This window comes from Entelurus aequoreus, linkage group LG11 (genome assembly GCF_033978785.1).
Source record: "Entelurus aequoreus isolate RoL-2023_Sb linkage group LG11, RoL_Eaeq_v1.1, whole genome shotgun sequence".
In the NCBI taxonomy this organism is placed as follows: domain Eukaryota; kingdom Metazoa; phylum Chordata; class Actinopteri; order Syngnathiformes; family Syngnathidae; genus Entelurus; species Entelurus aequoreus.
Window position 1 is genome coordinate 51,613,514 of NC_084741.1, and position 27,354 is coordinate 51,640,867.

The following is a 27,354-nucleotide window of genomic DNA, read 5'->3' on the forward strand; positions in this document are numbered from 1 at the left end:
CCTCCCTCCCTGCCTCCCTCGCTCACCCGCCTGCTCGCTCCCGCCCCCGCTGTAAACAGTCCGGGCGGGGAAGATGAGCGCTTTGATTGAGACTTTTATTAGTAGTAGTAGGTTGCACAATGAAGTACATATTCCGTACAATTGACCACTAAATGGTAACACCCAAATAAGTTTTTCAACTTGTTTAAGTCGGGGTCCACTTTTGGTTTGGTTTGATTGATTCATGATACAGATATATACTATCAGATATTCCAAAGCACTCCGCCGAAGGAGCGAGCGACAATACAAAAGTGTGGTGCACTGAACCCCAGCGCTGGGCGAATCAGACGTGTAACACGTTAGTGGTGATGTTAGCCCGTTCAGGGCTAATTGTGCTACCGTAACTGTAAACTCCACGGCGAGCCGCCCCGCCCAGCCCCCTCCTATCCCTCCCCCCTCCCCTCCCGTTGGCTCCAGACAGAGACGATTTTTGATGCAATATTTCTTTGTTGAGCACAAGGGGCACCCCGACGTGTCTTATTTCATTTCATTTTTATTTATCTCCTTCATTGATGTGCATCTTTGATCGATAGACAATTATACCTCAATTATTCAATTATACATTTACACACCAATGCCTGAGAAGGAGCAGGATGAAGAAAAATCTGATATTTTTCTGCCCCCTTCAACATAATACGTAGTCTTACTTAATGATATCATATAAACCAACAATTACATTCAAATATAACGAAAACAAACAAAAAAACACAAGATGTGCAGAACTTCATGATGTACAAACCGAACAAAAGAAGTAATATACACCTCAAGGGATGATACAAAACAAATACAAAACCAGGCAAAAAATAAGTAAAATAATAAATATAAAGCAAAATGTAAACACTTATGGCTGTCCATATGATTTTATTGTTCTGTCTTTATATATTTTTTCATTTGGAATATATTTTTACAATCTTCTATCTCATTGTAAAGAGAATTCCATAGTTTAACCCCCACCACATTTGTTTTAAAGTTGTCCTTGAATACTGATGTTGGAAATGACCTTTTCTTCTATGTTCTGTATTCTCAGAAGTGATGACAAACATTTTTTGTAAATTTGCTGGTAATGTTTTACTTTTAGCCTTAAACATGACACATAATGTCTGTAACTTTACTAGCTCCTGTAATTTCAATAAACCGGAATTAATAAAAAATATGTTAGTGTGTCCTAAGTAATCTACTTTATGAATAATCCTTAGTTGATATAATCTGTAGTTGATATAATCTGTAGTTGATACAGAGAAAGTTGCAGTGCACAAGCAATACAATTTGAAACGTCATTATACAACTAGACATGCTGAGGAGTATGCAAAATACCAGGGAGATGAGAGAGTGAACCGGGTTGCAAATTTTAAAACCAGTCTACTGAGGCAACAAGATTTCGTCAAGAAAGCAAGCGAAAGGAGCGATGCAGCAGTCAAAGCTAGCTACATGGTGAGTGAGATGGTTGCTAGGGCGGGAAAGCCATTCAAAGAAGGTGAATTCATTAAAAAGTGCATGTTAGATTTTTTTAAAGAAATCTTTTCTTGCGGCCCAGCCTCACCCAGTTTCTGCATCCAGTGGCCCCCAGGTAAATTGAGTTTGAGACCCCTGCTCTAGAGGCAAGCAACTGTATGGTGTCTTCAATTTAACCGGCATCTTAGGTGACACTGAGGTGTCTTGTCCTGAGGGATGGTGCTATGAAACAGGAAGTGAGCCTGCAGTTTTTCTATATGCTCGTGCAATGCATAAATGGCTTTTTGCATGCATATTCACTCAAAATTGTTTGCTTATGAATAGCATGCAGGTGGTAACTGCAACCCATTTGTTTATACAAACAGAAAATAAATCCCTCCTATATCCTGAAACCTAGCACCCGCGACTGATATAACTACAGCTACAATGTTATGGTGCCAGTAATCCTACCCCAGTCGTGACGCCATATAGATATAAATATTGTCATCCTTTCCTGATGCTCAGCCTGGTTGGCCCTTAGATGAATCTCTCTTGGGTTATGCTTGGGGAGGTTGAATTACACGTCAGAGCTGTTGCACTGTCCTCAGAATTAACTGTACCACTGTTGTTTCAGTGCAAAAAAGTATACTGGGCTAATTGAAAACCCTACATTGTTTTTAGGCCTGAATATGAATGATTGCCCTTCTTTGTTCTGTATGATTGATCTGCCTTCACTCCAAAGGAAACACCCATCCTCCTGAGAGGCACCTGCCAACTTGCCATTCTTGTTGCCCTGAAATAAACTATTGTGCTGACTGACAGCTGTATATTGGTACGTAAAGTCATGCAGAGAAATAGACATACAGTAAATGTCTGTATGCAGCCCTTACTTTGTCGCTTTCTATACTGCATTGAAAGCTTTCGATCTACTGGATCTATACATGAAAGCTTTATCTACGATCATGGGAAAAAGGCAAAAAAAATTGTGTCAGGGCCCCAAAAAGGGTCCGCCCTATAAGAATTGGACCCATTACCTCCCTGCTTGACACTGAGCATCAAGGGTTGGATTTGGGGGTTAAATCACCAACAAGATTCCCGAGCGCGGCCACCGCTGCTGCTCACTGCTCCCACCAGTATATTTTTGGCGGCACCCCAGTACAGCATGTTAAAGGTACTATACATATATGATATGTCCGTGTAGGCTAGTATTCAATATGAGAGACAGTTGGAGATTGTATGTGGCCTACATTTTACAATAGCTTGTAATGAGATAATCTTATTCATTTTGTAATGTGAACTACAATTACTTAACTATTAATTAATTCCATATTTATTGTTTTTTTAATGTATTTAATAACTATTTACACTACCGTTCAAAAGTTTGGGGTCACCCAAACAATTTTGTGGAATAGCCTTAATTTCTAAAAACAAGAATAGACTGTCGAGTTTCAGATGAAAGTTCTCTTTTTCTGGCCATTTTGAGCGTTTATTTGACCCCACAAATGTGATGCTCCAGAAACTCAATCTGCTCAAAGGAAGGTCAGTTTTGTAGCTTCTGTAACGAGCTAAACTGTGTGAACATGATTGCACAAGGGTTTTCTAATCATCAATTAGCCTTCTGAGCCAATGAGCAAACACATTGTACCATTAGAACACTGGAGTGATAGTTGCTGGAAATGGGCCTCTATACACCTATGTAGATATTGCACAAAAAACCAGACATTTGCAGCTACAATAGTCATTTACCACATTAGCAATGTATAGAGTGTATTTCTTTAAAGTTAAGACTAGTTTAAAGTTATCTTCATTGAAAATAAGGACATTTCAATGTGACCCCAAACTTTTGAATGGTAGTGTACATAGTCATTGTTTAATCATTTATTTATTTCCTCATTGAATTATGTATTCACTGTTGCGTTACAAATTGAGTAAAAACAATTATGAACAAAAACAAATGTTAAAATCTTGAAAAGGGGTATGTGAAATAAACTCTGCGTCCTCCTGCTCCTTTGTAATGGAAAGCTGGAAATATGTTATGTATTACATTGTTATTGTAAGCATATTCGAAACAATATTTTCAAAATCACACACGGCGAATGGATGAGGTAACTCACAATTGAAGACTATACCGCTCTCTTGTGGTGTAAATTAAGTACTCGCCGCCAGTGCTATCCTCTGTTGGCTTTGGCTTGCTTTGTTCGAGTCTGAATAAAATGACCCCTGATTGGTCGAGTACGAACATTGGCCAATAAAATAGCGAATTACTCACACACCGTTTTTGCCGCCACTTCCGTAGCTACGGACACTTCATTTTTCGGGGGAAGTATTTTGCAGTGACACAGTCGAACTGTCAAGGTTGGCACTTCTTTTTGTTATTATTTCTCCTTTATCATATTATTAACCATTGTATTACATATGCTTCAAACTTAGATCAGCTTTTTGTATAAGATACATATAGATGTTTACGCCTTTTAACTTTTAACATCTGTTGTGGCCCACTGTGTAGCCTACTGTAGAAATGACATTTTTATGAACATGTATTTTCTTATTTGCTCAGTTCACATGTTGGTGTTTATGCAATTAACAGCTTGTTGGGGTGCGAAAAAAGGTTCTAAAACATGTGTGCTCCAGTTGTTGCACATGTGTTTTTTATTTAAATAATTCAGTCAGGCGGCAGTTGTCGCACAGGTGTTTTTTATTTAAATAATGCGGAAGTAGGCTCCACGTGACTATTTCACGATTTTATTTTTGATTCGGAACCGATTCAAATTCAGGGTGGTATCGGCGATTCCGATCCAATACCGACACTTTGTGCAAATGTACCTAATGTGTCTGCTAAAATGTTTAAAGTTGAGTGTGCAAAGCACATACATATCTAAAAAACAACAGTAAAAATGTAAAAAAAAAAGAGTAAAAATCGGAATGCAATGAGAAAAAGATGAGATTGTTAAAGGCCTACTGAAATGAAATTTTCTTATTTAAACGGGGATAGCAGGTCCATTCTATGTGTCATACTTGATCATTTCGTGATATTGCCATATTTTTGCTGAAAGGATTTAGTAGAGAACATCGACGATAAAGTTTGCAACTTTTGGTCGCTAATAAAAAAGCCTTGCCTGTATTGAAGAGCGCCTCACATCTGCACATTGTTTACACCAGCAGCGAGAGCGATTCGGACCGAGAAAGTGACGATTACCCCATTAATTTGAGCTAGGATGAAAGATTCGTGGATGAGGAACGTGAGAGTGAAGGATTAGAGTGCAGTGCAGGACGTATCTTTTTTAGCTCTGACCGTAACTTAGGTACAAGGGCTCATTGGATTCCACACTTTCTCCTTTTTCTATTGTGGATCACGGATTTGTATTTTAAACCACCTCGGATACTATATCCTCTTGAAAATGAGAGTCGAGAACGCGAAATGGACATTCACAGTGACTTTCATCTCCACGACAATACATTGGCGAAGCACTTTAGCTACGGAGCTAACGTGATAGCATCGTGCTTAACTGCAGATAGAAACAGAAGAAATAAGCCCCTGAATGGAAGGATAGACAGAAGATCAACAATACTATTATTACTTCTACTATCAGGAGACACCGAACCAAACCCTGGACCTGTAACCACACGGTTAATGCTGTCCAGCCTGGCGAAGCCTAGCAATGCTGTTGCTAACGACGCCATTGAAGCTAACTTAGCTACGGGACCTCGACGGAGCTATGCTAAAAACATTAGCTCTCCACCTACGCCAGCCCTCATCTGCTCATCACCACCCGTGCTCACCTGCGTTCCAGCGATCGACGGCGCGACGAAGGACTTCAGATCATCGGTGCGGTCGGCGGCTAGCGTCGGATAGCGCGTCTGCTATCCAACTCAAAGTCCTCCTGGTTGTGTTACTGTAGCCAGCCGCTAATACACCAATCCCACTTACAGCTTTGTTTTTTGCAGTCTCCATTGTTCATTAAACAAATTGCAAAAGATTCACCAACACAGATGTCCAGAATACTGTGGAATTATGTGGTGAAAACAGACGACTTAAGATGGCCACCGTGCTATTCCAAAATGTCTGCTTAGACCCGTGACGTCACGCGCAAACGTCATCATACCGAGACGTTTTCAGACGGATATTTCCCGGGAAATTTAAAATTGCACTTTATATGTTAACCCGGCCGTATTGGCATGTGTTGCAATGTTAAGGTTTCATCATTGATATATAAACTATCAGACTGCGTGGTCGGTAGTAGTGGGTTTCAGTAGGCCTTTAAACTAATAATTAGTCAGCTATAATGCAAAGTTTTGTCTTTAAATATACATAGAATCTGTTTATAGCATTTTTAAATAAAACATCAAAATGCCCCCAAGCCCCATACTTGACTTTTCAGTATGAAGCCGTTGGTGGAAAAGGTTTAGACACTATACTGATACGGTCTCAAAATAAAAATAAAATATACTTAAATATAAAGAAAGTTTACCTAGTTAGTTAATTAAAAGACAAAATATTACCATCCATCCATCCATCTTCTTCCGCTTATCCGAGGTCGGGTCGCGGGGGCAGCAGCTTAAGCAGGGAAGCCCAGACTTCCCTCTCCCCAGCCACTTCGTCCAGCTCCTCCCGGGGGATCCCGAGGCGTTCCCAGGCCAGCCGGGAGACATAGTCTTCCCAACGTGTCCTGGGTCTTCCCCGTGGCCTCCTACCGGTCGGACGTGCCCTAAACACCTCCCTAGGGAGGCGTTCGGGTGGCATCCTGACCAGATGCCCGAACCACCTCATCTGGCTCCTCTCGATGTGGAGGAGCAGCGGCTTTACTTTGAGCTCCCCCCCGGATGGCAGAGCTTCTCACCCTATCTCTAAGGGAGAGCCCCGCCACCCGGGGGAGGAAACTCATTTCGGCCGCTTGTACCCGTGATCTTGTCCTTTCGGTCATAACCCAAAGCTCATGACCATAGGTGAGGATGGGAACGTAGATCGACCGGTAAATTGAGAGCTTTGCCTTCCGGCTCAGCTCCTTCTTCACCACAACTGATCGATACAGCGTCCGCATTACTGAAGACGCCGCACCGATCCGCCTGTCGATCTCACGATCCACTCTTCCCTCACTCGTGAACAAGACTCCGAGGTACTTGAACTCCTCCACTCGGGGCAGGGTCTCTTCCGCAACCCGGAGATGGCACTCCACCCTTTTCCGGGCGAGAACCATGGATTCGGACTTGGAGGTGCTGATTCTCATCCCAGTCGCTTCACACTCAGCTGCGAACCGATCCAGCGAGAGCTGAAGATCCTGGCCAGATGAAGCCATCAGGACCACATCATCTGCAAAAAGCAGAGACCTAATCCTGCAGCCACCAAACCAGATCCCCTCAATGCCTTGACTGCGCCTAGAAATTCTGTCCATAAAAGTTATGAACAGAATCGGTGACAAAGGGCAGCCTTGGCGGAGTCCAACCCTCACTGGAAACGTGTCCGACTTACCGCCGGCAATGCGGACCAAACTCTGGCACTAATCATACAGGGAGCGGACCGCCACAATCAGACAGTCCGATACCCCATACTCTCTGAGCACTCCCCACAGGACTTCCCGAGGGACACGGTCGAATGCCTTCTCCAAGTCCACAAAACACATGTAGACTGGTTGGGCAAACTCCCATGCACCCTCAAGGACCCTGCCGAGAGTATAGAGCTGGTCCACAGTTCCACGACCAGGACGAAAACCACACTGTTCCTCCTGAATCCGAGGTTCGACTATCCGGCGTAGCCTCCTCTCCAGCACACCTGAATAGACCTTACCGGGAAGGCTGAGGAGTGTGATCCCACGATAGTTAGAACACACCCTCCGTTTCCCCTTCTTAAAGAGAGGAACCACCACCCCGGTCTGCCAATCCAGAGGTACCGCCCCCGATGTCCACGCGATGCTGCAGAGTCTTGTCAACCAAGACAGCCCCACAGCATCCAGCGCCTTAAGGAACTCCACCACAGATTCCCCAGGCACTGCTTCCTCATAGGAAGACGTGTTGGTGGGATTGAGGAGGTCTTCGAAGTATTCCCTCCACCGATCCACAACATCCGCAGTCGAGGTCAGCAGAACACCATCCTCACCGTACACGGTGTTGATAGTGCACTGCTTCCCCTTCCTGAGGCGGCGGATGGTGGTCCAGAATCGCTTCGAAGCCGTCCGGAAGTCGTTTTCCATGGCTTCCCCGAACTCCTCCCATGTCCGAGTTTTTGCCTCCGCGACCGCCAAAGCCGCACACCGCTTGGCCTGTCGGTACCTGTCCGCTGCCTCAGGAGTCCTATGAGCCAAAAGAACCCGATAGGACTCCTTCTTCAGCTTGACGGCATCCCTCACCGCCGGTGTCCACCAACGGGTTCTAGGATTACCGCCACGACAGGCACCAACTACCTTGCGGCCACAGCTCCAATCAGCCGCCTCGACAATAGAGGTGCGGAACATGGTCCATTCGGACTCAATGTCCAGTATCTCCCTCGTGACATGTTCAAAGTTCTTCCGCAGGTGGGAATTGAAACTCTCTCTGACAGGAGACTCTGCCAGACGTTCCCAGCAAACCCTCACAATGCGTTTGGGCCTGCCAGGTCTGTCCGGCATCCTCCCCCACCATCGCAGCCAACTCACCACCAAGTGGTGATCGGTAGAAAGCTCCGCCCCTCTCTTCACCCGAGTGTCCAAAACATGAGGCCGCAGATCTGACGACACAACTACAAAGTCGATCATGGAACTGCGGCCTAGGGTGTCCTGGTGCCAAGTGCACATATGGACACCCTTATGTTTGAACATGGTGTTCGTTATGGACAATCTGTGACGGGCACAAAAGTCCAATAACAAAACACCGCTCGGGTTCAGATCCGGGCAGCCATTCTTCCCAATCACGCCTCTCCAGGTTTCACTGTCGCTGCCAACATGAGCGTTGAAGTCCCCCAGTAGAACGAGGGAATCACCCGGGGAAGCACTCTCAAGTACTCCCTCGAGTGAATCCAAAAAGGGTGGGTACTCTGAGCTGCGGTTTGGCGCGTAAGCGCAAACCACAGTCAGGACCCGTTCCCCCACCCGAAGGCGGAGGGAAGCTACCCTCTCGTCCACCGGGTTGAACTCCAACATGCAGGCTCTGAGCCGGGGGGCAACAAGAATTGCCACCCCAGCCCGTCGCCTCTCACTGCCGGCAACGCCAGAGTAGAAGAGAGTCCAGCCCCTCTCGAGAGAACTGGTTCCAGAGCCCTTGCTGTGCGTCGAAGTGAGTCCGACTATGTCTAGTCGGAACTTCTCCACCTCGCGCACTAGCTCAGGCTCCTTCCCCCCCAGCGAGGTGACGTTCCACGTCCCAAGAGCTAGCTTCTGTAGCCGAGGATCGGACCACCAAGTGCCCTGCCTTCGGCTGCCGCCCAGCTCACATCGCACCCGACCTCTATGACCCCTGCTAGTGGTGAGCCCATTGGAGGGGGAACCCACGTTGCCTCTTCGGGCTGTCCCCGGCCGGGCCCCATGGGGACAGGCTCGGCCACCAGGCGCTCGCCATCGTGCCCCACCTCCGGACCTGGCTCCAGAGGGGGGCCCCGGTGACCCACGTCCGGGCGAGGGAAATCTGGGTCCATAGTTTTTATTTCTCATTGAGGTCTTCGAGCTGCTCCTTGTCTGATCCCTCACCTAGGACCAGTTTGTCTTGGGAGACCCTACCAGGGGGCCAAAATATTACCAAACGTATGAATTGATATGTAACTGAACATAAACAAATGTTTTTACAGGCAGAATTTTTGACACACTAGGTTATGCAATCATATTATTTGTTTCTATTCTTACATGGGAAAAACAATATAAATGTAAAATCGGTATGTAATGAGAAAAAGCTGAAATGTTCTAACTAATAATAATAATATAAATAGTCACCTATAACTCAAAGCTGACACAAAGTTATATAAAATATCTGTTTTAAGAATTGCTTTGAATAAAAAAAAAAACAACATGGCCCCCGCATACTTTGACTTGTTAATGTGGGCCCCTTGGTGGAAAAGGTTTGGACACCCCTGAACAAAGGTATCAAAAGTATCGCTATTTTGATGAGAGAATTGACATTAAAGCATAAAGATCTGGTATCTGCGGTATTGATAATTCAGTATCGATCCGCAAATCACGAGACGTCACACTATCATAACATGGGTCGGTTGTAAGAGTAATGTATTTCATCGTCTGTTCAAAAAACAGCGTGTGCAAGTCCACTGAAATACATAAAAAAAGATGCATACTACAGGCTAGTAATTTTATAAAACACTATCAGTAAAATGTGTTTGATTGGTTAGATTTCTTCTTGGTATGAGTAGTTAATGATGCTAGTATTGACCTTTTGTAACACCTCTATATGATCACAACTTAGTAAACATGTATGCTTTTCTCTTATTTCCCCAATCTGCAGTAAATCATGTTTATCTGTGCAGCGAGGCATCATTTCCTGAGGAGCAGCCATATCTGTGGCAGCTGGGCAAGGTATGACGGGACATTAGGGTCAATACTGTACTTAGAATTAACCCTGTTTTCATTTAGTTGTACATGACAAATACTGCATAACTCTAAATTAGTTCTGCAGTGGTACGTCAACTTAGGAGTGCCACGTCTTAAAATGTTTTGAGATAAGAGCTGTCTCTCGGCTAATAATTGTGCCCTAAGTTACAAGCTAAAATTTGAGTTTCAAGCACCGACACCATTAGTTGGCGTAGCGAATGTCATAGTGAACCCCGAAAGATCTGACCAAAACATCTGGTCTTACTTGCTAGCATTAGTTTATAGCTAAAGATTGACATTACTTTTTGTTTTCCAACCATGGGAAGAAAGAAAGTGAGTGTGAAGAACAGAGGTGGATGATATTCTTCTAATTAAAAAAAGAAGTCAGCAAAAACATGACAACATGTCTCCAACTTGGCGAAGTAATTTGAGCGTATCACTGCTTAGTCTGCACCACACTGAAGCAGAATGCGTCTAACGCTAGCCAAGAAAATTGAAATAATATCTAAACGGCAGACTTTTATCCATGAAAATACGGAAAAGGTACTGTTTGACGGCAAAGCAAAGGGAAGGAGATACGTAAAAGTCCACTCTCCAAGGTAAATGCTGTACATTATTATTACATTACTTGTTTTTGGTACATTCTAATGTAGTTGTTTGTATTACTAAAAGGCGTGCAACATGTTAAAATTGTATTTTGCAGGGTTGTGGGCTGGGGGAAAGCCGCAATTAAATATATTTTAATCAATTTCAATTGGAGACGTTGATTTTGGATGCAAGTGTTTTCATTTAAGAGCACCAGCACAGAACCAATTAAGCTTGTGAGTTGAGGCACTATACTGTATGTAAATTACACATTACATACTGCACTGCTGTAATTTACACTCCAAATCAATTCTGTTTACATTTCAGACCAACTAACTTTACATCGTGTTGCAACACCTCTGTCAAAATATTTTTTACTGTGACCTTTACTCCAAGGACGTGGCAGAGACAGACCAGTAGCTGTGTTTACACTGAGAAAGACTTCAACCAGGCGGAGATCATGGAGAAGCTGCAGGCCTACTCTGGTGGATCTATAGACCTTTCCAAACAAGACTCTGGCATAGCTGTTCTCACCATCAACAACCCTTCCCGCATGAATGCCTTTTCTGGTACCTTGACTCAAGAACAACTCTAGATCTCGTCTTTAAAATGTCATTATCGCTACTATTAAAACTGTCTATTGTTGTATTATGTCCCAGGTACTATGATGGTGGAGCTGGAAGAGAAGGTGAGCCAACTGGAGCAGTGGACACATGGAAAAGGCCTCATAGTCCAGGGTGCTTCCGGTACTTTCTGCTCTGGCTCAGACCTTAATGCTGTCAAAGCAATTTCCAAGGCCCAAGTATGACCGAGAAGTTCTAAGCATGCACTCTAAAGTAAACACGTGTATTAAATTACAATTATTTGAAGGGCAAAATGGTATCTTATCTTATAGGATGGCATGAAGATGTGCATGTTCATGCAGAATACTCTCACTAGACTACTCAGGTAAGATAGACCTGTTCACCCATAAAGTTAATGAGTTTATACAGTCCATTCATTTAATTTGGATTGTTACTGTCACAAATGCACAACAGTATTTGGTGTTCTTAATGCAGGCTTTCTCTGATGTCTGTTGCTCTTGTGGAGGGGAGAGCCTTAGGAGGAGGAGCAGAGCTTACTACTGCTTGTGATTTCAGGTAATTTTTCCTTCTATCGATATAAGATTAGATAACTTTAGAGTAAGGTCATTCAAGTGTGATGTCTATCTTCTTAGGTTAATGGCACCTGGCAGTGTGATCCAGTTTGTCCACAAACACATGGGTCTGGTCCCAGGCTGGGGTGGGGCTGCTCGACTAATCCAACTCATTGGCAGCCAGAATTCCCTGAAGCTGCTTGGCGGCGCTTCAAAAATAGACCCCGAATTTGGCCTCCAGATAAGACTGGCAGATGGAGTTCTTCAGGACCCGCGAGAAGAAAGTGCAGGGACTCTCCTGCAGCAGGCTGAAAAGTGGCTCAGTCATTGTACCAACGGGCCACCGGCAGTGATCCAGGCTGTGAAGAAGGTAGTGCTGTCAGGAAGGGAGCTCCCTCTAGCTGACGCTCTAAGGACTGAGAAGGATGTGTTTGGGACAGTGTGGGGTGGTCCAGCTAACCTGCAGGCACTAGCAAACCAGTCCAAACACAAATGAGTACACCAAGGGCGGTAGCATTGTCTCAATTTTATTTATGCTCCATTTTACTGCTCTGTTGTTTCATTTCCATTATGGAATAAAACCAGACAACTAAGATAAAGAACGTTCTTGCCATTTAAGGAAATAAAAGCTGCCTATGCGGTAGTTCACCAGCTAAAGTTCCTGTGTTACTGATGCTGTGATGATGTGGCCACTCGGAATCAGCAGCACTTAGATCCAGACACTGATAAGGCTTATCTCCTTTACATGTATCTCCAGGAAAATATATTTACGCGATTTATTTTTCTCAGACAAAATTAAAGACCGAAAACCTATCAAATAATAAATTATAAACAATGCCTGCCTATTGTATATTTAATAAGACAAGGCTTTGGCACCGCCCGTGTTCTCTGTAAAAATCTAGTCAAACATATAAGGATGCGGCCAAGATGCTAAATGTCCATCCATCAATTTTCTACCGCTTCTCCCTCTTGGGGTCGCGGGGGTGCTGGAGCCTATCCCAGCTGCACTTGGGCGGAAGGCAGGGTACACCCTGGACAAGTCGCCACCTCATCGCAGATAAGACAACATTCACACACTAGGGCCAATTTAGTGTTGCCAATCAACCTATCCATGTCTTTGGAGATGAAAGGAAGACAAAGGGAACCCACGCAGTCAAGGGGAGAACATGCAAGCTCCACACTCGGCCCCGGGGATCGAACCCAGGACCTTCGTTTTGTAAGGCACACGCACTAACCCCTGTTCCACAGTGCTGCCCTATGCTAAACATCGTAAAATGAATTGGGACTAGAGGTGAAATCAAGGTTTGAAAGTTTCCAATGTATACATGTTCGAAGGAAGCTAACATTTACATTTGTGAATGCTGCATCATATTTACATGCATACACATTACCTTACTTTAAAGGTGCCAAACTCATGGCCAAGGGATCCTCTTCCATTTGCCACATAATTGTATATGGTCCATGCTAACGCCTGGAAATAATATAAGTCAATAAAGTATCTTATCTTTTCTTACTAGATGTATTCATTGTTCCAAAAAAAATATGTACTGCATGAAAACGCATACGTTTTAAACTTTATTATCCAATAGTGCAACAAATATATTATCTTTATTTTTTTTAAATTAAAAGTAAATACCTAAATATTGGCTTCTCTTATGATTTCAAAGCATATTATTCATCAAATTGTAAAAATTACAATATATTTTAATAAGTGGTTAATGCATATTACAGTAAAGTGAAAAAACTACCAGTTCTTTACAGTAAAAAGTCTGGCGACTGAGCTGCCAGTTTACTGTAAAATCTATGGTTGTTTTACGATGTATTACTTTAATTGGAAAAACAGTACCCGTTTTTTTCCTAGCATACATTGGCAGCTCAGTTGCTAGTATTAAAAACGTGCCGTTTTTCCATTTCCAGGAATATGTTGTAAAAAAAAAAAAAAAACGTTTTACAGTAAAAATTCTGGCGACTAAGCCATTTTTATTGTAAAAAAAACAGTAGTACTCTTTCCATTTACAGTAATATGTTGTCACTATGAACTGGACTCTCATGTTATTTACTGTATCCACTCGGCCTTCATTGCACCGGTCACCCAGGGGGGATCCCCACATCTGCGGTTCGTTTGAAGGTCTCTCGTTGTTCCATTGGGTTGTTTTTTCTTGCCCTGACGTGGATGTCGTCATGGCTTGTGCAACTCTTTGAGACATTTGTGATTAACAGATACATAAGTAAATTTTGATAGTTTTAGTGTATGTTAAAAAAAAAAAAAGCTAAACAAATGCATAGGCAAATTCATAGATTATTTGCTGCTACAAGCAGTCCTCAGAGGGCAGCCATAACTGCATTGTGGCCCTCAATGAAATTAAGTTTGACACACCTGCGTTAATTGATCCCTTTAATGCAAATCAATACTAACTGGAACTTATCAAAGGTTGATGACAAAGATTTTTGATTAGGAGTGGGTGCATCTCAATAAACGAGCGTATTCTCCAACATGTTTTAATACTTGGGAGTTTAATTATGACAAAGACCAATTAAAGACTCAAGAAGAGTGTGAGCTAGTAGCAGACAATATTGAGATTGTTTCTTTTTTTCCAAATACAAATCTAAAATTTTAAAACAAAGCAACGACTACATTCTTAACACATTTCACTCTATTATGACTCTTATATAAAATACTTTTACTTTTTGAAAATGTACTAATAAAATACATTTGCTTTCTAAAATATTCTAATTGAGATGGGCATGTAGTCACTATTCCACATACTGACTCAAGTCAATAGTAAAGGACATTTGTGTAAATCAATCACAATCAAAAGAATACAAGATGACCGAAGCCCAGATTTTAGACTGATGAAATGACAATTTATTCTTAAATTAAAAAGTAAAAAATAGCCAAGCGAAAACAGTTACAAAAATTGTATTATTCAGAATGGAAAGTCTAAGCAAATGATCTAAGCAGAGAAAACAAAACGACTGCGATTTGGAATGACATGTCGTCTCATTCTGTCTTGCACATAATTTAAAATTTAAAACCAATATCAAACAAAAGGAAAACCAGAACATTTATCCACACTAAACCCAAAATATCAATAGCATCTTACCAACCTGTAGCATTAACTCTCTCTTCAAACATGCACTATTCTTATATCTTTAGTGGCACACCAGTTGACAACACTTGAGTCAACAGAGGCCATGACAACTTTTAAAGGACAACACCAATACTTCACATTTATTTTTAAATTACCTCAAAAGTTAAAACCATGTAATGTTTATTTAGTCCTATTTTTTTTAAATATTAAAAACTATTACCTTTAATATTTCGGTGCAGACACCTGCGATCCAAACTCATTGGGAAGCAACATTCTCTTGTAAGCTCCACACAGACTATGTAGTAAAACATTACATGTGAATTAGGTTCCTACTGGGGACATTGAGCAAACAGCCTGCCTCAAGATGATTTCAAATGTTAGCACTAAGAATTGTAATCGATACTTCATTATTTGTTGAATCTAAGTCAACAGTAGGTTGGGAGTTAGTGAAAATGAGCCATATAGTAAGTAAGTTCCATGGGTTCTATGGGTGTCATGTTAGCGGAGAGAGTTAAAGATGATGAGAATGCAACCGCTCATGTTGATGACAAGGATGCAGTTCCATTTATGGAAGTGAACGAGCCATTCTTGCTCTTCACTCACATATCACAGGTCTTTATTACATATCCGATGGTGTTTAAGCTTAGAATTTGACTGATCAAATGACTCTTTACAGGCAGCAGTCAGTCAGTCAGAGCTGCTCAAAAACAAAAGTTTGCGCTGTGACAGTGAATGTGTGTACAAAGTATATAATAAATTAATGGAACGGGACACGGCAGTTATTGATTAAGGAACAATCACACTGATAACTTCACACTTCTGTTACTGTACACTGACCATCGGGCATTCTGGACCTTCCACTTCTAGATGACGAAGGGGGAGAGGTGGACTCCGCACCAGGGAGAGCTCGGTCCTCTGGGTTCAGTCTTTGTCGCCGAGGCCGATCCTCCCATGGCTCCACGTGTTCTTCATTTCCACCTCCCCCCCCGTCGTCGTTATCCTCTTCCTCATCGTCACTCCAGTCTCCAGAGCCAGATTCATCCACTGAGGTGTGAGGATCAGAAGACCTGGAGGGTGAAGCCTCTTCTTCCTCCTCATCTTCTTCCACTCCTTCGCTAGATCGTTCATAAGATGGAGTGGCTCTGTTGCTGATTTGTAGTTGTGAAAGGGCGTCCTCCAGAGAGGGGCTGCTGTTGTCAGGCTGACCACCCAAGGAAGTAGGTGGTCTTGAAGAGGGTGGAGGTGCTGCAGCAGGGGGTGGGATGCCAGTGACCTGCTGCTGTACGCCTGCTGCTGTGGTATCAGCTCCATCAGCAGAGTTTTCCCTACCTGCAGCCGCGATTGCCCCGGTGACGCCCTCAGTGTCCAAACGCAGTCCAGCTACTCCCTTCTTGGGAATATCCAAAATGTCTCGCTTCATCTTGCGTCTACGTCCATGTTCATTGCGCCTGTACTGTACCATGTTCTCCAAGTCAGCTACATACAAAAACCCGGCAATGAGCATCTCTGCCGTCTTCTTGCCCTTCGAGAAAGCGTCTTCCAGCTCTCGACTGGTTCGCACATCATACTGCCACCAACCATTGCGGCCCTCGTAATACCAGGCATGATCGCTCGATGCCCCACCACGACCCCCTGCTGATGCTTTGAGCTCCTCCGGAGAGAGAAGTGTGGGCCTTTCCAGGAAGTCATCTGGCACTTCCTGTCTGCAAAGAGCACAGCGCTTGCTTTGCCAGGATGCTCCTTTTACACAGAGGAAACAGAAAACGTGGTGGCATGGCAGTTGCACGGGGTGGACGCAGCTCTGCAGACAGATGGCGCACTCTGGTACAGACAGGGCCGGCGATGTGTTGCTGGAACTAGATGATTCGGCACTGTTCCCACTTCCGGCAGCACCGCTGTTGCTGCTCCCTTTCTTACTTGGGGGAAGTGAGCTAACAGAGTGATCTATCTCCCCACAACTAGCCATCCTTCGCAAATACTGGGGAGAAGAATAAGTGGAGGATAATTGTTAATAAAAAAGAAAACTAAACTTAAAAGAAAGATTTAAAAGGGGCTGTTTGAAACATTTACATGCCTCAATGACGCTAACTTTCCAATGCATTCTAAGCGTTATATACCGCCCTCTCACGGCTTCTCGTATTTAATGACGTAATTACGTAACACATGAACTAGAGATGTAAATCCCTTTGTGATGGACGGTTTGCTTCGCATCTCGATACGTGGGTTACGATGCGATTCAAAAACGATTAATTAATAAAACAGAACAATTTGACGCGATTCAATTTAGTGTATGAACGATTCAATTAAATTGGATACAAAGTTTGCACTATTCGACTATGATTAACATTAACACACAGTTGTTGACATTATTTTTTACACCACAAAAGAACAAAAGTATACCTTTCTGTGCATACGCTCCTCTTCATGTTAGAGAATAAAAAGTTAGGACCTTGGCACCAAGCGCTTAGGCTAGATCTACCCAAGCTAAGTCTATGAGCATGAACTGATGAAAACTACTTGGATGAGGGGCCAACCGTCTTAAGAAAACTGATCAGTTTAATTCCATTAGAATAACAATAACCTGATAATTGAGAACAGCCATAAGCATGTTCATCTTCAAATATTAAAAAAGTACATTTTATAAATATGACACACTTCCAGTAATTCCTCATTTTTAAAACAACATATTCTCAAATATGTTTTATAAAGTAAAAAGGCAAACATGTCAAATATATATATTTTCATAGAGTCAAGTCAGGTTAGCGTCATCACAGACGCCTATGGGTTCTAACCAATGGCTTGAGTACGGGACAAAAATGAGAAGTGACGTGTGTTGTGAAGTTGTAAGGGGAAAGGAACGTTGGCGGTAAAGAGAGCAAGACACAAAGATTGAGTCTGTTGTACGAGAAAGTTGCATTTTGTGAAATAACGAAAGACTAACTGGCAATCTGTCTTTTTGTCTATTACTTGGGATGTTACAATATTGAAAAGCGGCACAGCACGGCGACAGTCCACGGTGTTGACGTTATGAGTCTTGTGGGTAATTATTTGGCAGGCAGCCGTGACTCTAGTGTTGTTTTAAAGATAAACTGTCTGATTGCTGGTCTTGTGCGACACCCGGTCCATGTATTTACGTCTATTCTTGTCTACAGTTAAGAAGCGTGTGACTAATTTTTTTTTTACGGACACCCCTTCCTAACGTGTTGTTTTAAAGACAAAAACCGTCAACTGATTTAGAATTTGGCACGATAACCGGTTTGTGTATCTACATTCGAGTTACCTAAAGATTCACAACTGAACCTTATTGATCGAGGGGGCTGTGACCAGCGCAGCCGAACCAGCCACTTCTCGAACCGGATATCCAGTCACATCGGTTTAACGTTAAAAACCCTAAAATGCATGTGAATTAGCTTTAGGTGTTGTTAGCTAATAAGAGCAATTTGGATAGCTAGCGTTAGCTGTCATTGAGTGTATATTCTATCATAACAACAACATGACTGCAATTTGTTCCTTGCTTCTCTTTGACTGCTTTTGAGGGTGTGCACGCACTTCCTGTGTTGACGAGACTGGGTGCGTGACCGCTGTAAACACAGATCATTTTATTCAGGCTGTTACAATAATTTATTACATAGACTTAGTATTAGTGAAATATATCATGTTCTGCGCCGCAGCCTCCGTAGCAGAACCCCCAGGTTCTGTAACAGCTTCTTCCCTCAGGCCATAAGACTCTTGAACGCATCAAAATAATCCCCTCAATTCCCCCCCAAAAACGGATTAACTCGCTGGAATATAAAGACAATATAACATACATCCATAAACGTGGATGCATATGAAAAAGTGCAATATATTTATCTGTACAGTAATCTATTTATTTATATCTGCACCTTATTGCTCTTTTATCCTGCACTACGACGAGCTAATGCAAAACATTTTTGTTCTTATCTGTACTGTAAAGTTCAAATTTGAATGACAGTAAAATGAAGTCTAAGTCTAATAAATAGACAATTAACAAATGTGTTCTGTTAAACCACTAATGGTAACATAAGCTAGCCGGTGGTGTTCTTGTTATATGTTTTGCTTTGAAAAATGTCCTTGTGAGGAAGTTGCAAACAGCACCTTTAACTGGTTTGGTACCATTGTCAAAATGTGATATTTGGCAGCTGAAAACTGTTTTAATAAGATGCTTGAAATTGAAAGCCACCTACACTAAATGCCATCCATCCATTTTCTACCGCTTGTCCCTTTCAGGGTCGCGGGGGGTGCTGGAGCCTATCTCAGCTGCATTCGGGCGAAAGGCGGGGTACACCATGGACAAGTCGCCACCTCATCGCAGGGCCAACACAGATAGACAGACAACATTCACACTCACATTCACACACTAGGGCCAATCTAGTGTTGCCAATCAACCTATCCCCAGGTGCATGTTTTTGGCCGTGGGAGGAAGCCGGAGCACCCGGAGGGAACCCACGCAGTCACGGGGAGAACATGCAAACTCCACACAGAAAGATCCCGAGCCCGGGGATTGAACACAGGACCTTCGTATTGTGAGGCACATGCACTAACCCTTGGACCACCGTGCTGCCCTACACTAAATGCAAAAACTATAAATACAATTGGGGGACAAATTTATTTTTTTAACTATATCATCATTAAAAACAAAATGTAAACGTGTTCCAATTAAAATTATGATCTGTATGTTCTGCATATGCACACACCTGCAGATGGATGACTATTAGGGCTGGGTATCGTTTAAAAATGTTCGATACCAGTACCCTTAAAACAATACCGATACCAACTGAGTACTTCATTCGATATTAATCATGTGAAAAGAATGAAATGGGTTGCGTAATTTTCACCACTCCTCCCCATTCAAGATTTTTACACAAATACATTTTGAAAGTGCTCAAAGATTTATTAAATAACTGTACAAACATGTACAACAAAGTATTATTTTGGCCCTGTAATTAGCGAGCAAGCTAAGCTAGCGTTAGCTCACATGCCTACGACATGCCCAAAACGATTTACTTGACAATACATGTTTTAACACACAAAGGATGAGTACTGTTAACATAGTAAACATTTATATATTAACTGAAGTTATCGACGGTTGAGCAGTGTCCTGTGGAGATGACGACAACGACGCTGGTGTTCTATAAGCCGACTTTTTAAACACAGAACAAGTTCTCCACCCTTAAGTTTGCTCTGTGCTTGATGAGGTGTTTAATCATATTGGTAGTATTCCCCGTTTTCCCTGAAATAATCTTGCCGCATTGTATGCATTTATTTGTACCTGGCGCCACAGGCGTGTAGTACAACCATACCTTTGACCGTTTTGCTGCCGGCACCTCTGAATGATGACAAGCCAATTCTGCACTGCTTCAACCCGCTTTACCGCTATACAAAGTATAGTTGTTGCGGTGGTGGACCAATCACATGGCGCATTGAATCGAAGAACGCTTGCAGCGATTGGCTGCGAGCAAAACCATAGAAACAGTAATTTTTTCTTGATCTGGGTACAAAAAGAACCAATTGCAGGTATCGTTTGACAGACGCAGTTCCGATACTACTTGGTATCGGGTCGTTTCGGTGATACCTTACCGATACCCAGCCCTAATGACTGCATTAAATGTATGCTGTAGGATAATTCACAATATATCAAAGGATTTTGACAAATTGCATACTCACTGAAAGTAGACTTAATGATGATGTATCATGAGGAATGCTGATGGATCATCTAAATTGCCCCTGTAAAAAGATAAAAGGAAAATGTAGTATTAAAACAACTGCACTTATACAGACAACCCACACATCCAGAAAAAACAAAACACAAGCAATACTCTGTGTGGATTTGAAGCTTCACAATACAAAGCATTTTGACACAAATCGCCTTCCGTGAACACAGCTGTGACTAGGGGTGTAACGGTACGTGTATTTATATTGAACTGTTTCGGTACGGGGGTTCGGTTCGGTTCGAAGGTGTACCGAACGAGTTTCCATGGACATATTAAGTAGCGTAACGCACGTTGTGTAATCAATGCACACCGAGGCACAACACATAGCATGCTAGCAGCTAACGGGCTACGATAGACTGACTATACGTCCTCTTTTCACCGGACATGTCCTCTTTTGCGGAGCTGTCTGGGCGGAGTTTCTTAAATGCCTCAAATGTCCGGCATTTTGAGTTAGGGTTGCATGTATTTTCAATGTACGTTCAGGGTTAAGAAGGGGTTAAAAACAAAACAAATTGTGCATGCAGCAGCATTCGTGAGGGAGGGGCAGAGACAGAGAGAGCGAGAGAGTTATGATAAACGTGCATGCGTCGCCAGGCTCTGCTTTTTATCCATAGATTTATCAGATTTAATTTTTTATCATCTATAGCATGGGTGTCATTTGCGGCCCACAGCTAATGTTTTAAAGGCCCACGGCACATTCTAAAAATACTATTAAAATAAACAAAAACATAACAAAAGGGAAATAAAAAAGCTTAAAGGTTAAATGTATTTTAGAAAAAGTTGCAATGTTGACTAATAAAACAAAGCTGGTTTTTTTTCTTTCAAACTGTCATTGCTCAAAACATAATATTGAATCAAAATCAATCTTATTATGAATTATTGACCTATCCAAGGTTCCGATTACTTCACATCAAATATTCCACTAAGAAAAATATTTTTGGTGGAAGATTTGGCAAATTTGGTAAATAAATAACCCAAAAATTTACATTTTGTTGTTTTCTTACTGTACCGAAAATGAACCGAACCGTGACCTCTAAACCGAGGTAAGTACCGAACCGAAATGTTTGTGTACCGTTACACCTCTAGCTGTGACTGACATTGGTGATTGGACGAGTGTTCGAAACAAAGGGCAGCTCTGCTAATTGTCTAACTGCATCCAAGCCAGTGTGTGCTGGTGGCCTCCGAGCATAGCCATTGCAACAACTGATAATCTTAGCAAACACAGCAAAGACTGACAGAGCCAACAATGTAATATTTACAGGAACCTTACAGGCGAATGACAGCTCGAAAGCCAACTGATCGGGACGAATTAATAAACTGCATTCTTAAAATGAGTTAAGGGGATAGGCGTCAACATAATGTATATAACGGCCATCAACTGAATATTTTCCAAAAAGCGGACTTAATAATTGAACATGTTGAAGCCAGTGCTAGCAGCTACTACTGGCGCGGCTAAAGGGCAGTAATGTGACTCCAGTAAATAGACGGGGTTCATGTGACGGTGCTAGCTTATTTTAGGTCGACATTACCGAAGCGAACCCTTTTTTGTGTCACAGCTTCTACGCACATACCGTACTGATGTATGTCGTTGTCCAGCTGCCGTAGATGGCTGCATTTAATAAAAACGTGTCCCAATGTCAATCGTCTCCCAAACAAATTCCAACGTTATCGGCCTTTGTTTTCCTTCGTATCAAAAAAGCAGCTCAGAGTGAGACATTTAAGTAACTTGGGAATTTGGAGGTGTCTGTGACGTCACATCCGAGTTGTCGTCCCAGTCTAAACAAGTCAAATGTAAAATACAGAAGCTAAAGACTGTGATGGTTAGATACAAGAAGGACATTGATGTTACCTGCACCTTATGCAACATGCATCCAGAGACTGTTTACCACCTGTTTTGGACTTGTGAAAGCACTCGATCGCTATAATAATAATAATAATAATACATTTTATTTGGTCTAGCGCTTTTCAGAGTACTCAAAGACGCTTTACGGGATAAAAAATATAAAATCAGTTCAAAGTAATAATATAAAATACAGGAAATAAAAAAGCGCTACATTGCAAACAGGTCAGGGCATCTGTCGTTTCATGCTGGACAATATATTAATGACAAATTTGTGCTTTGTTTTAAAAATGTGCTATTTGGATTTACACTGTATGAAAAGAAAATTGAAAAGGAATTTTACCTTTGTAACTGCTATTTATACTCATAAATGTTTTTTGTGCCTTTAAAAAATAATTAGAACTTTACTTTAAAACGCTTTCAACCTCTAACAACCAAAAAGCTGTGAAAACTATATGCTGTGTTCCAAATTTTGATTATTTACGGAACTTGTGTGAGCCTATAGGCTTTACATTTTGTTACATATATATTTTGCATTCTCTTTTAGTTACTTTATTACTGTTTTTGTACTATTTCTGTACTTGTTTTGATTATTATTATTTCTTGAATGTATGTAAATGTTGCATATTATAAATAAAGGTTTATAAAATTCAAAAAAATAAAATAGGGAAGCCTTGGTTTGGGTGGATTGGTATTAATGTACGTTTTTTTGATTGATTGATTGAAACTGTTATTAGTATATTGCAAAGGAAGAGAACACATTATATGAAACAGTACAGTTTACACAGTACAGTACATATTCCGTACAATTGACCACTAAATGGTAACACCCGAATACGTTTTTCAACTTGTTTAAGTCGGGGCCCACGTTAATCAATTCATGGTACTCATTTTAATGTATCCCTTGCTCATACACGTTACGTATGTTATAATTTTCCAAATTATTCATCACCAACATTAGCTGGTCTAGTGGGACGTTAAATCAAACAAGAACATGTTCTTCGTGGCAAATTGAGTTATTGATATGGAGTAGTCAACTTTTAACATTACACAATACAATTCAGCCAATGGTCTAGTTCCAAATGCTAAAGTCTTAAACATTCATCTCAGTTTACGGTTTTTCCAGTTCCTTTGTTGTTCTCTTCTCGTGGAAGAAGGGGAAAATTCCGACGCTCTGCATCACCCGAACGCAGCAGCTTCGACGTCGCTGTGCGCGTTTACGCTAAATCACGTAGGATAACGCGAGTTTTATGTGAGACGTAGGCAGCTCAAGTGTCTTCCTGTTCGGTCGTTGCTAGAGGACGTTGGTGTCACAGAGAAGAGGGGCTGCTCGTATTTATTTTACAACTTTCCAAGAAAGGACAAGAGAACAAAAACAACATGTTTTCCCGTGCCGTGAGACCTACCGTCAGCCTCGCCAGGAGTTTGTCCACCTCGTCGCAGAACAACGCTAAGGTGGCGGTGCTCGGAGCGTCGGGCGGGATAGGCCAACCTCTGTCCCTGCTACTGAAGAACAGCCCTCTGGTGAGCCAACTCTCCCTCTATGATATCGCACACACACCCGGGGTGGCCGCGGACCTGAGCCACATCGAAACAAGGGCCCAGGTCACGGGCCACATGGGCCCCGATCAGCTCGGCGCTGCCCTGCAAGGCTGTGAAGTCGTGGTCATTCCCGCTGGTGTACCCAGGAAGCCCGGGATGACCCGCGATGACCTTTTCAACACCAACGCTACCATCGTAGCCACTTTGGCTGACGCCTGCGCCCGCCACTGCCCGGAAGCCGTGATCTGTGTCATTGCCAACCCTGTCAACTCCACCATCCCTATTACATCAGAGGTCATGAAGAAGCATGGCGTGTACAATCCCAATAAAGTGTTTGGGGTCACCACCTTGGACATTGTCCGAGCCAACGCCTTTGTGGCGGCTCTCAAAGGCCTGGACCCGGCCCGTGTCAGCGTGCCCGTCATCGGGGGTCACGCCGGGAAGACCATCATCCCCCTCATTTCTCAGTGCGCGCCCAAAGTGGAGTTCCCTCCTGACCAGTTGTCTGCGCTGACCGGCAGAATCCAGGAGGCCGGCACGGAGGTGGTGAAGGCCAAGGCCGGAGCCGGTTCCGCAACTCTCTCCATGGCGTACGCCGGCGCTCGCTTCACCTTCTCCGTCCTGGACGCCATGAACGGAAAGGAGGGCGTAGTGGAGTGCGCCTTCGTCAGGTCTGAGGAGACGGAGTGCAAGTACTTCTCCACACCTCTCCTCCTGGGCAAGAATGGCATTGAGAAGAATTTGGGTCTCGGCAAGATTACCGCCTTTGAGGAGAAGCTGGTGGCTGATGCCATAGACGAGCTGAAGGGGTCCATCAAGAAGGGGGAGGATTTTGTGGCTAAAATGAAGTGAAGGGAGGACACTTAAAATATACCTGGAACCTGCAGCTGTCATTGATACATTGTCTTAAATTAAAAGGCACAAATCTACCAGATGTGTCCGTGTTCCCTCTACTGGTTTTCTTTTACCTGTGTAGATTTTGACCTTTTGTGCTCTCCCATCACTAAATATGATCTTTACAGAAGTGCGCTGCTCTTTCACGGCCTGTTTTGCAAATATATCAAATTCATTATTTTCATATTAAGTCAGTCACTGTACAGCCAAGAGGGGATACTGTCATCATACTTATTCATGCACTCAAATGTTACTGCTGAGTAAATCATTGGTGGCCATCAATAAAAGTCCTAGCGGAAAAAAAAATCACCTTAGACTTGGATATTTTTTTCTTGCAATATGCAATTGCGTTACTGAAATGTAACTACATGTGTGACTTGTAAAAGGACTTGCAGTTAAAATGAGTTGACAGAAGTATATAGGAGTTTATTTACATTTTGGTTTGTGAATCCCTTTAAGGCACTTGTAATTACGGGCTATATAATTCATTTGATTGATTGTTGATTGACTTAAAGGCCTACTGAAACCCACTACTACCGACCACGCAGTCTGATAGTTTACATATCAATGATGAAATCTTAACATTGCAACACATGCCAATACGGCCGTGTTAACTTATAAAGTGCAATTTTAAATTTCCCGCGAAACTTACGGTTGAAAACGTCTATGTATGATGACGTATGTGCATGACGTCAATCGTTGAAACGGAAGTATTCGGACACTATTGTATCCAATACAAAAAGCTCTGTTTTCATCGCAAAATTCCACAGTATTCTGGACATCTGTGTTGGTGAATCTTTTGCAATTTGTTTAATGAACAATGAAGACTGCAAAGAAGAAAGCTGTAGGTGGGATCGGTGTATTAGCGGCTGGCTGCAGCAACACAACCAGGAGGACTTTGACTTGGATAGCAGACGCGCTATCCGACGCTAGCCGCCGATCGCATCGATGATCGGGTGAAGTCCTTCGTCGCTCCGTCGATCGCTGGAACGCAGGTGAGCACGGGTGTTGATGAGCAGATGAGGGCTGGCGTAGGTGGATAGCTAATGTTTTTAGCATAGCTCTGGGAGGTCCGTAGCTAAGTTAGCTTCAATAGCGTTGTTAGCAACAGCATTGTTAAGCTTCGCCAGGCTGGAAAGCATTAACCGTGTAGTTACAGGTCCATGTTTTAATAGTATTGTTGATTTTCTGTCTATCCTTCCAGTCAGGGGTTTATTTCTTTTTTTTGTATCTACAGTTAAGCCCGTTGCTATCACGTTAGCTCCGTAGCTAAAGTGCTTTGCCGATGTATTGTCGTGGAGATAAAAGTCACTGTGAATGTCCATTTCGCGTTCTCGACTCTCATTTTCAAGAGGATATAGTATCCGAGGTGGTTTAAAATACAAATCCGTGATCCACAATAGAAAAAGGAGAAAGTGTGGAATTGAATGAGCTCTTGTACCTAAGTTACGGTCAGAGCGAAAAAAGATACGTCCTGCACTGCACTCTAATCCTTCACTCTCACGTTCCTCATCCACAAATCTTTCATCCTGGCTCAAATTAATGGGGTAATCGTCGCTTTCTCGGTCCGAATCGCTCTCGCTGCTGGTGTAAACAATGGGGAAATGTGAGGAGCCCTTCAACCTGCGACGTCACACTGCTTCCGGTACAGGCAAGGCTTTTTTTTATCAGCGACCAAAAGTTGCGAACTTTATCGTCGATGTTCTCTACTAAATCCTTTCAGCAAAAATATGGCAATATTGCGAAATGATCAAGTATGACACATAGAATGGATCTGCTATCCCCGTTTGAATAAAAAAAAATCATTTCAGTAGGCCTTTAATGCGGGGATACATTAACTGGAAATGACACAAAGTGTAAAATATTTTAGATTTAAAAAATCTCATAGAAAAATATATAAAACAATACTTCTAAAGCTTTTAATTCATAAAACATTTGTTTTAAAAGATTCACACGCTCTCAAAATGCTCAATTTGCTCTTATTTCATTAACACAGCATTGTTAGAATCCTTTCAGAATGGTTTCAAAATACTCTTTATTTCCTAAGCAAAATGTCATGGAATAATCTCCATTAATTAAAGAAAAATGGCTGATATATTATTTTATCTAACATGTTTGGTTTCAACTTTATCATATCAACTCAAAGACTCTTAAACAACAATTGATATGCTCCAATATATGGCTGGGATATAAATAATTTTGTTCTTAGAGGAGTACTGCACTTTGTGGGGGGAATTCACAATACTTAGGTGAGACCAAACATCTCTTTTCTGTGCACTCTGACATGTTATTCACACTATCAAAGAAGAATTGTATTTCTGTGTACTTTGTCTATAAATCCACAATACATATGTGAGACAGGAACACGTATTTTTGTTTTCTGTAAAAAACTAAACTAGTAGTAGTATAGTAACATGGATTTGCAGTTTTAAAAAATAAGTAACCTTGCTTCACTATACGGACACAGTTGAAGACATTTGAGAGTAAAACATATTTCATATTAATTTTGATTTTGTTAATTTCTGTCCCTAAAAGTCTAAAGAGAACAGATAAGAGCCAAAAC

At 42.3% G+C, this 27,354-nt stretch overlaps 3 protein-coding genes across 3 annotated transcripts; 2 read left to right on the forward strand and 1 right to left on the reverse strand.

The window, feature by feature from the left end:
• The first annotated feature begins 3,738 nt into the window (after positions 1-3,738).
• On the forward strand, positions 3,739-13,353 carry echdc1 (enoyl CoA hydratase domain containing 1). Its single transcript, XM_062063498.1, has 7 exons — positions 3,739-3,825; positions 9,886-9,956; positions 10,953-11,125; positions 11,216-11,358; positions 11,452-11,504; positions 11,615-11,695; positions 11,773-13,353. Exons 2-7 carry the CDS (start codon positions 9,892-9,894, stop codon positions 12,185-12,187), a joined length of 930 nt encoding a protein of 309 aa, XP_061919482.1. The 5' UTR covers positions 3,739-3,825; positions 9,886-9,891; the 3' UTR covers positions 12,188-13,353.
• Positions 13,354-15,342: 1,989 nt separating this feature from the next.
• Positions 15,343-22,264, reverse strand: rnf146 (ring finger protein 146). Its single transcript, XM_062063497.1, has 3 exons — positions 22,087-22,264; positions 20,469-20,528; positions 15,343-16,761 (listed from the first exon to the last, which is right to left on the reverse strand). The coding sequence occupies exon 3, from the start codon at positions 16,747-16,749 to the stop codon at positions 15,595-15,597; it is 1,155 nt and encodes a 384-aa protein (XP_061919481.1). The 5' UTR covers positions 16,750-16,761; positions 20,469-20,528; positions 22,087-22,264; the 3' UTR covers positions 15,343-15,594.
• Positions 22,265-23,597: 1,333 nt separating this feature from the next.
• Positions 23,598-24,826, forward strand: mdh2 (malate dehydrogenase 2, NAD (mitochondrial)). Its single transcript, XM_062064303.1, has one exon. The coding sequence runs from the start codon at positions 23,736-23,738 to the stop codon at positions 24,747-24,749; it is 1,014 nt and encodes a 337-aa protein (XP_061920287.1). The 5' UTR covers positions 23,598-23,735; the 3' UTR covers positions 24,750-24,826.
• Positions 24,827-27,354: the final 2,528 nt, after the last annotated feature.

What these genes read in the sequence shown, in the direction of transcription:
- rnf146 (XM_062063497.1), bottom strand. Translation starts at nt 16,749, where the DNA reads ATGGCTAGTTGTGGGGAGATAGATCACTCTGTTAGCTCACTTCCCCCA.
- mdh2 (XM_062064303.1), top strand. Translation starts at nt 23,736, where the DNA reads ATGTTTTCCCGTGCCGTGAGACCTACCGTCAGCCTCGCCAGGAGTTTG.
- echdc1 (XM_062063498.1), top strand. Translation starts at nt 9,892, where the DNA reads ATGTTTATCTGTGCAGCGAGGCATCATTTCCTGAGGAGCAGCCATATC. An exon ending in CCGCATGAATGCCTTTTCTG is followed by an intron (nt 11,126 to 11,215) that starts GTACCTTGACTC and finishes ATTATGTCCCAG; the next exon opens with GTACTATGATGGTGGAGCTG. An exon ending in AAGCAATTTCCAAGGCCCAA is followed by an intron (nt 11,359 to 11,451) that starts GTATGACCGAGA and finishes CTTATCTTATAG; the next exon opens with GATGGCATGAAGATGTGCAT.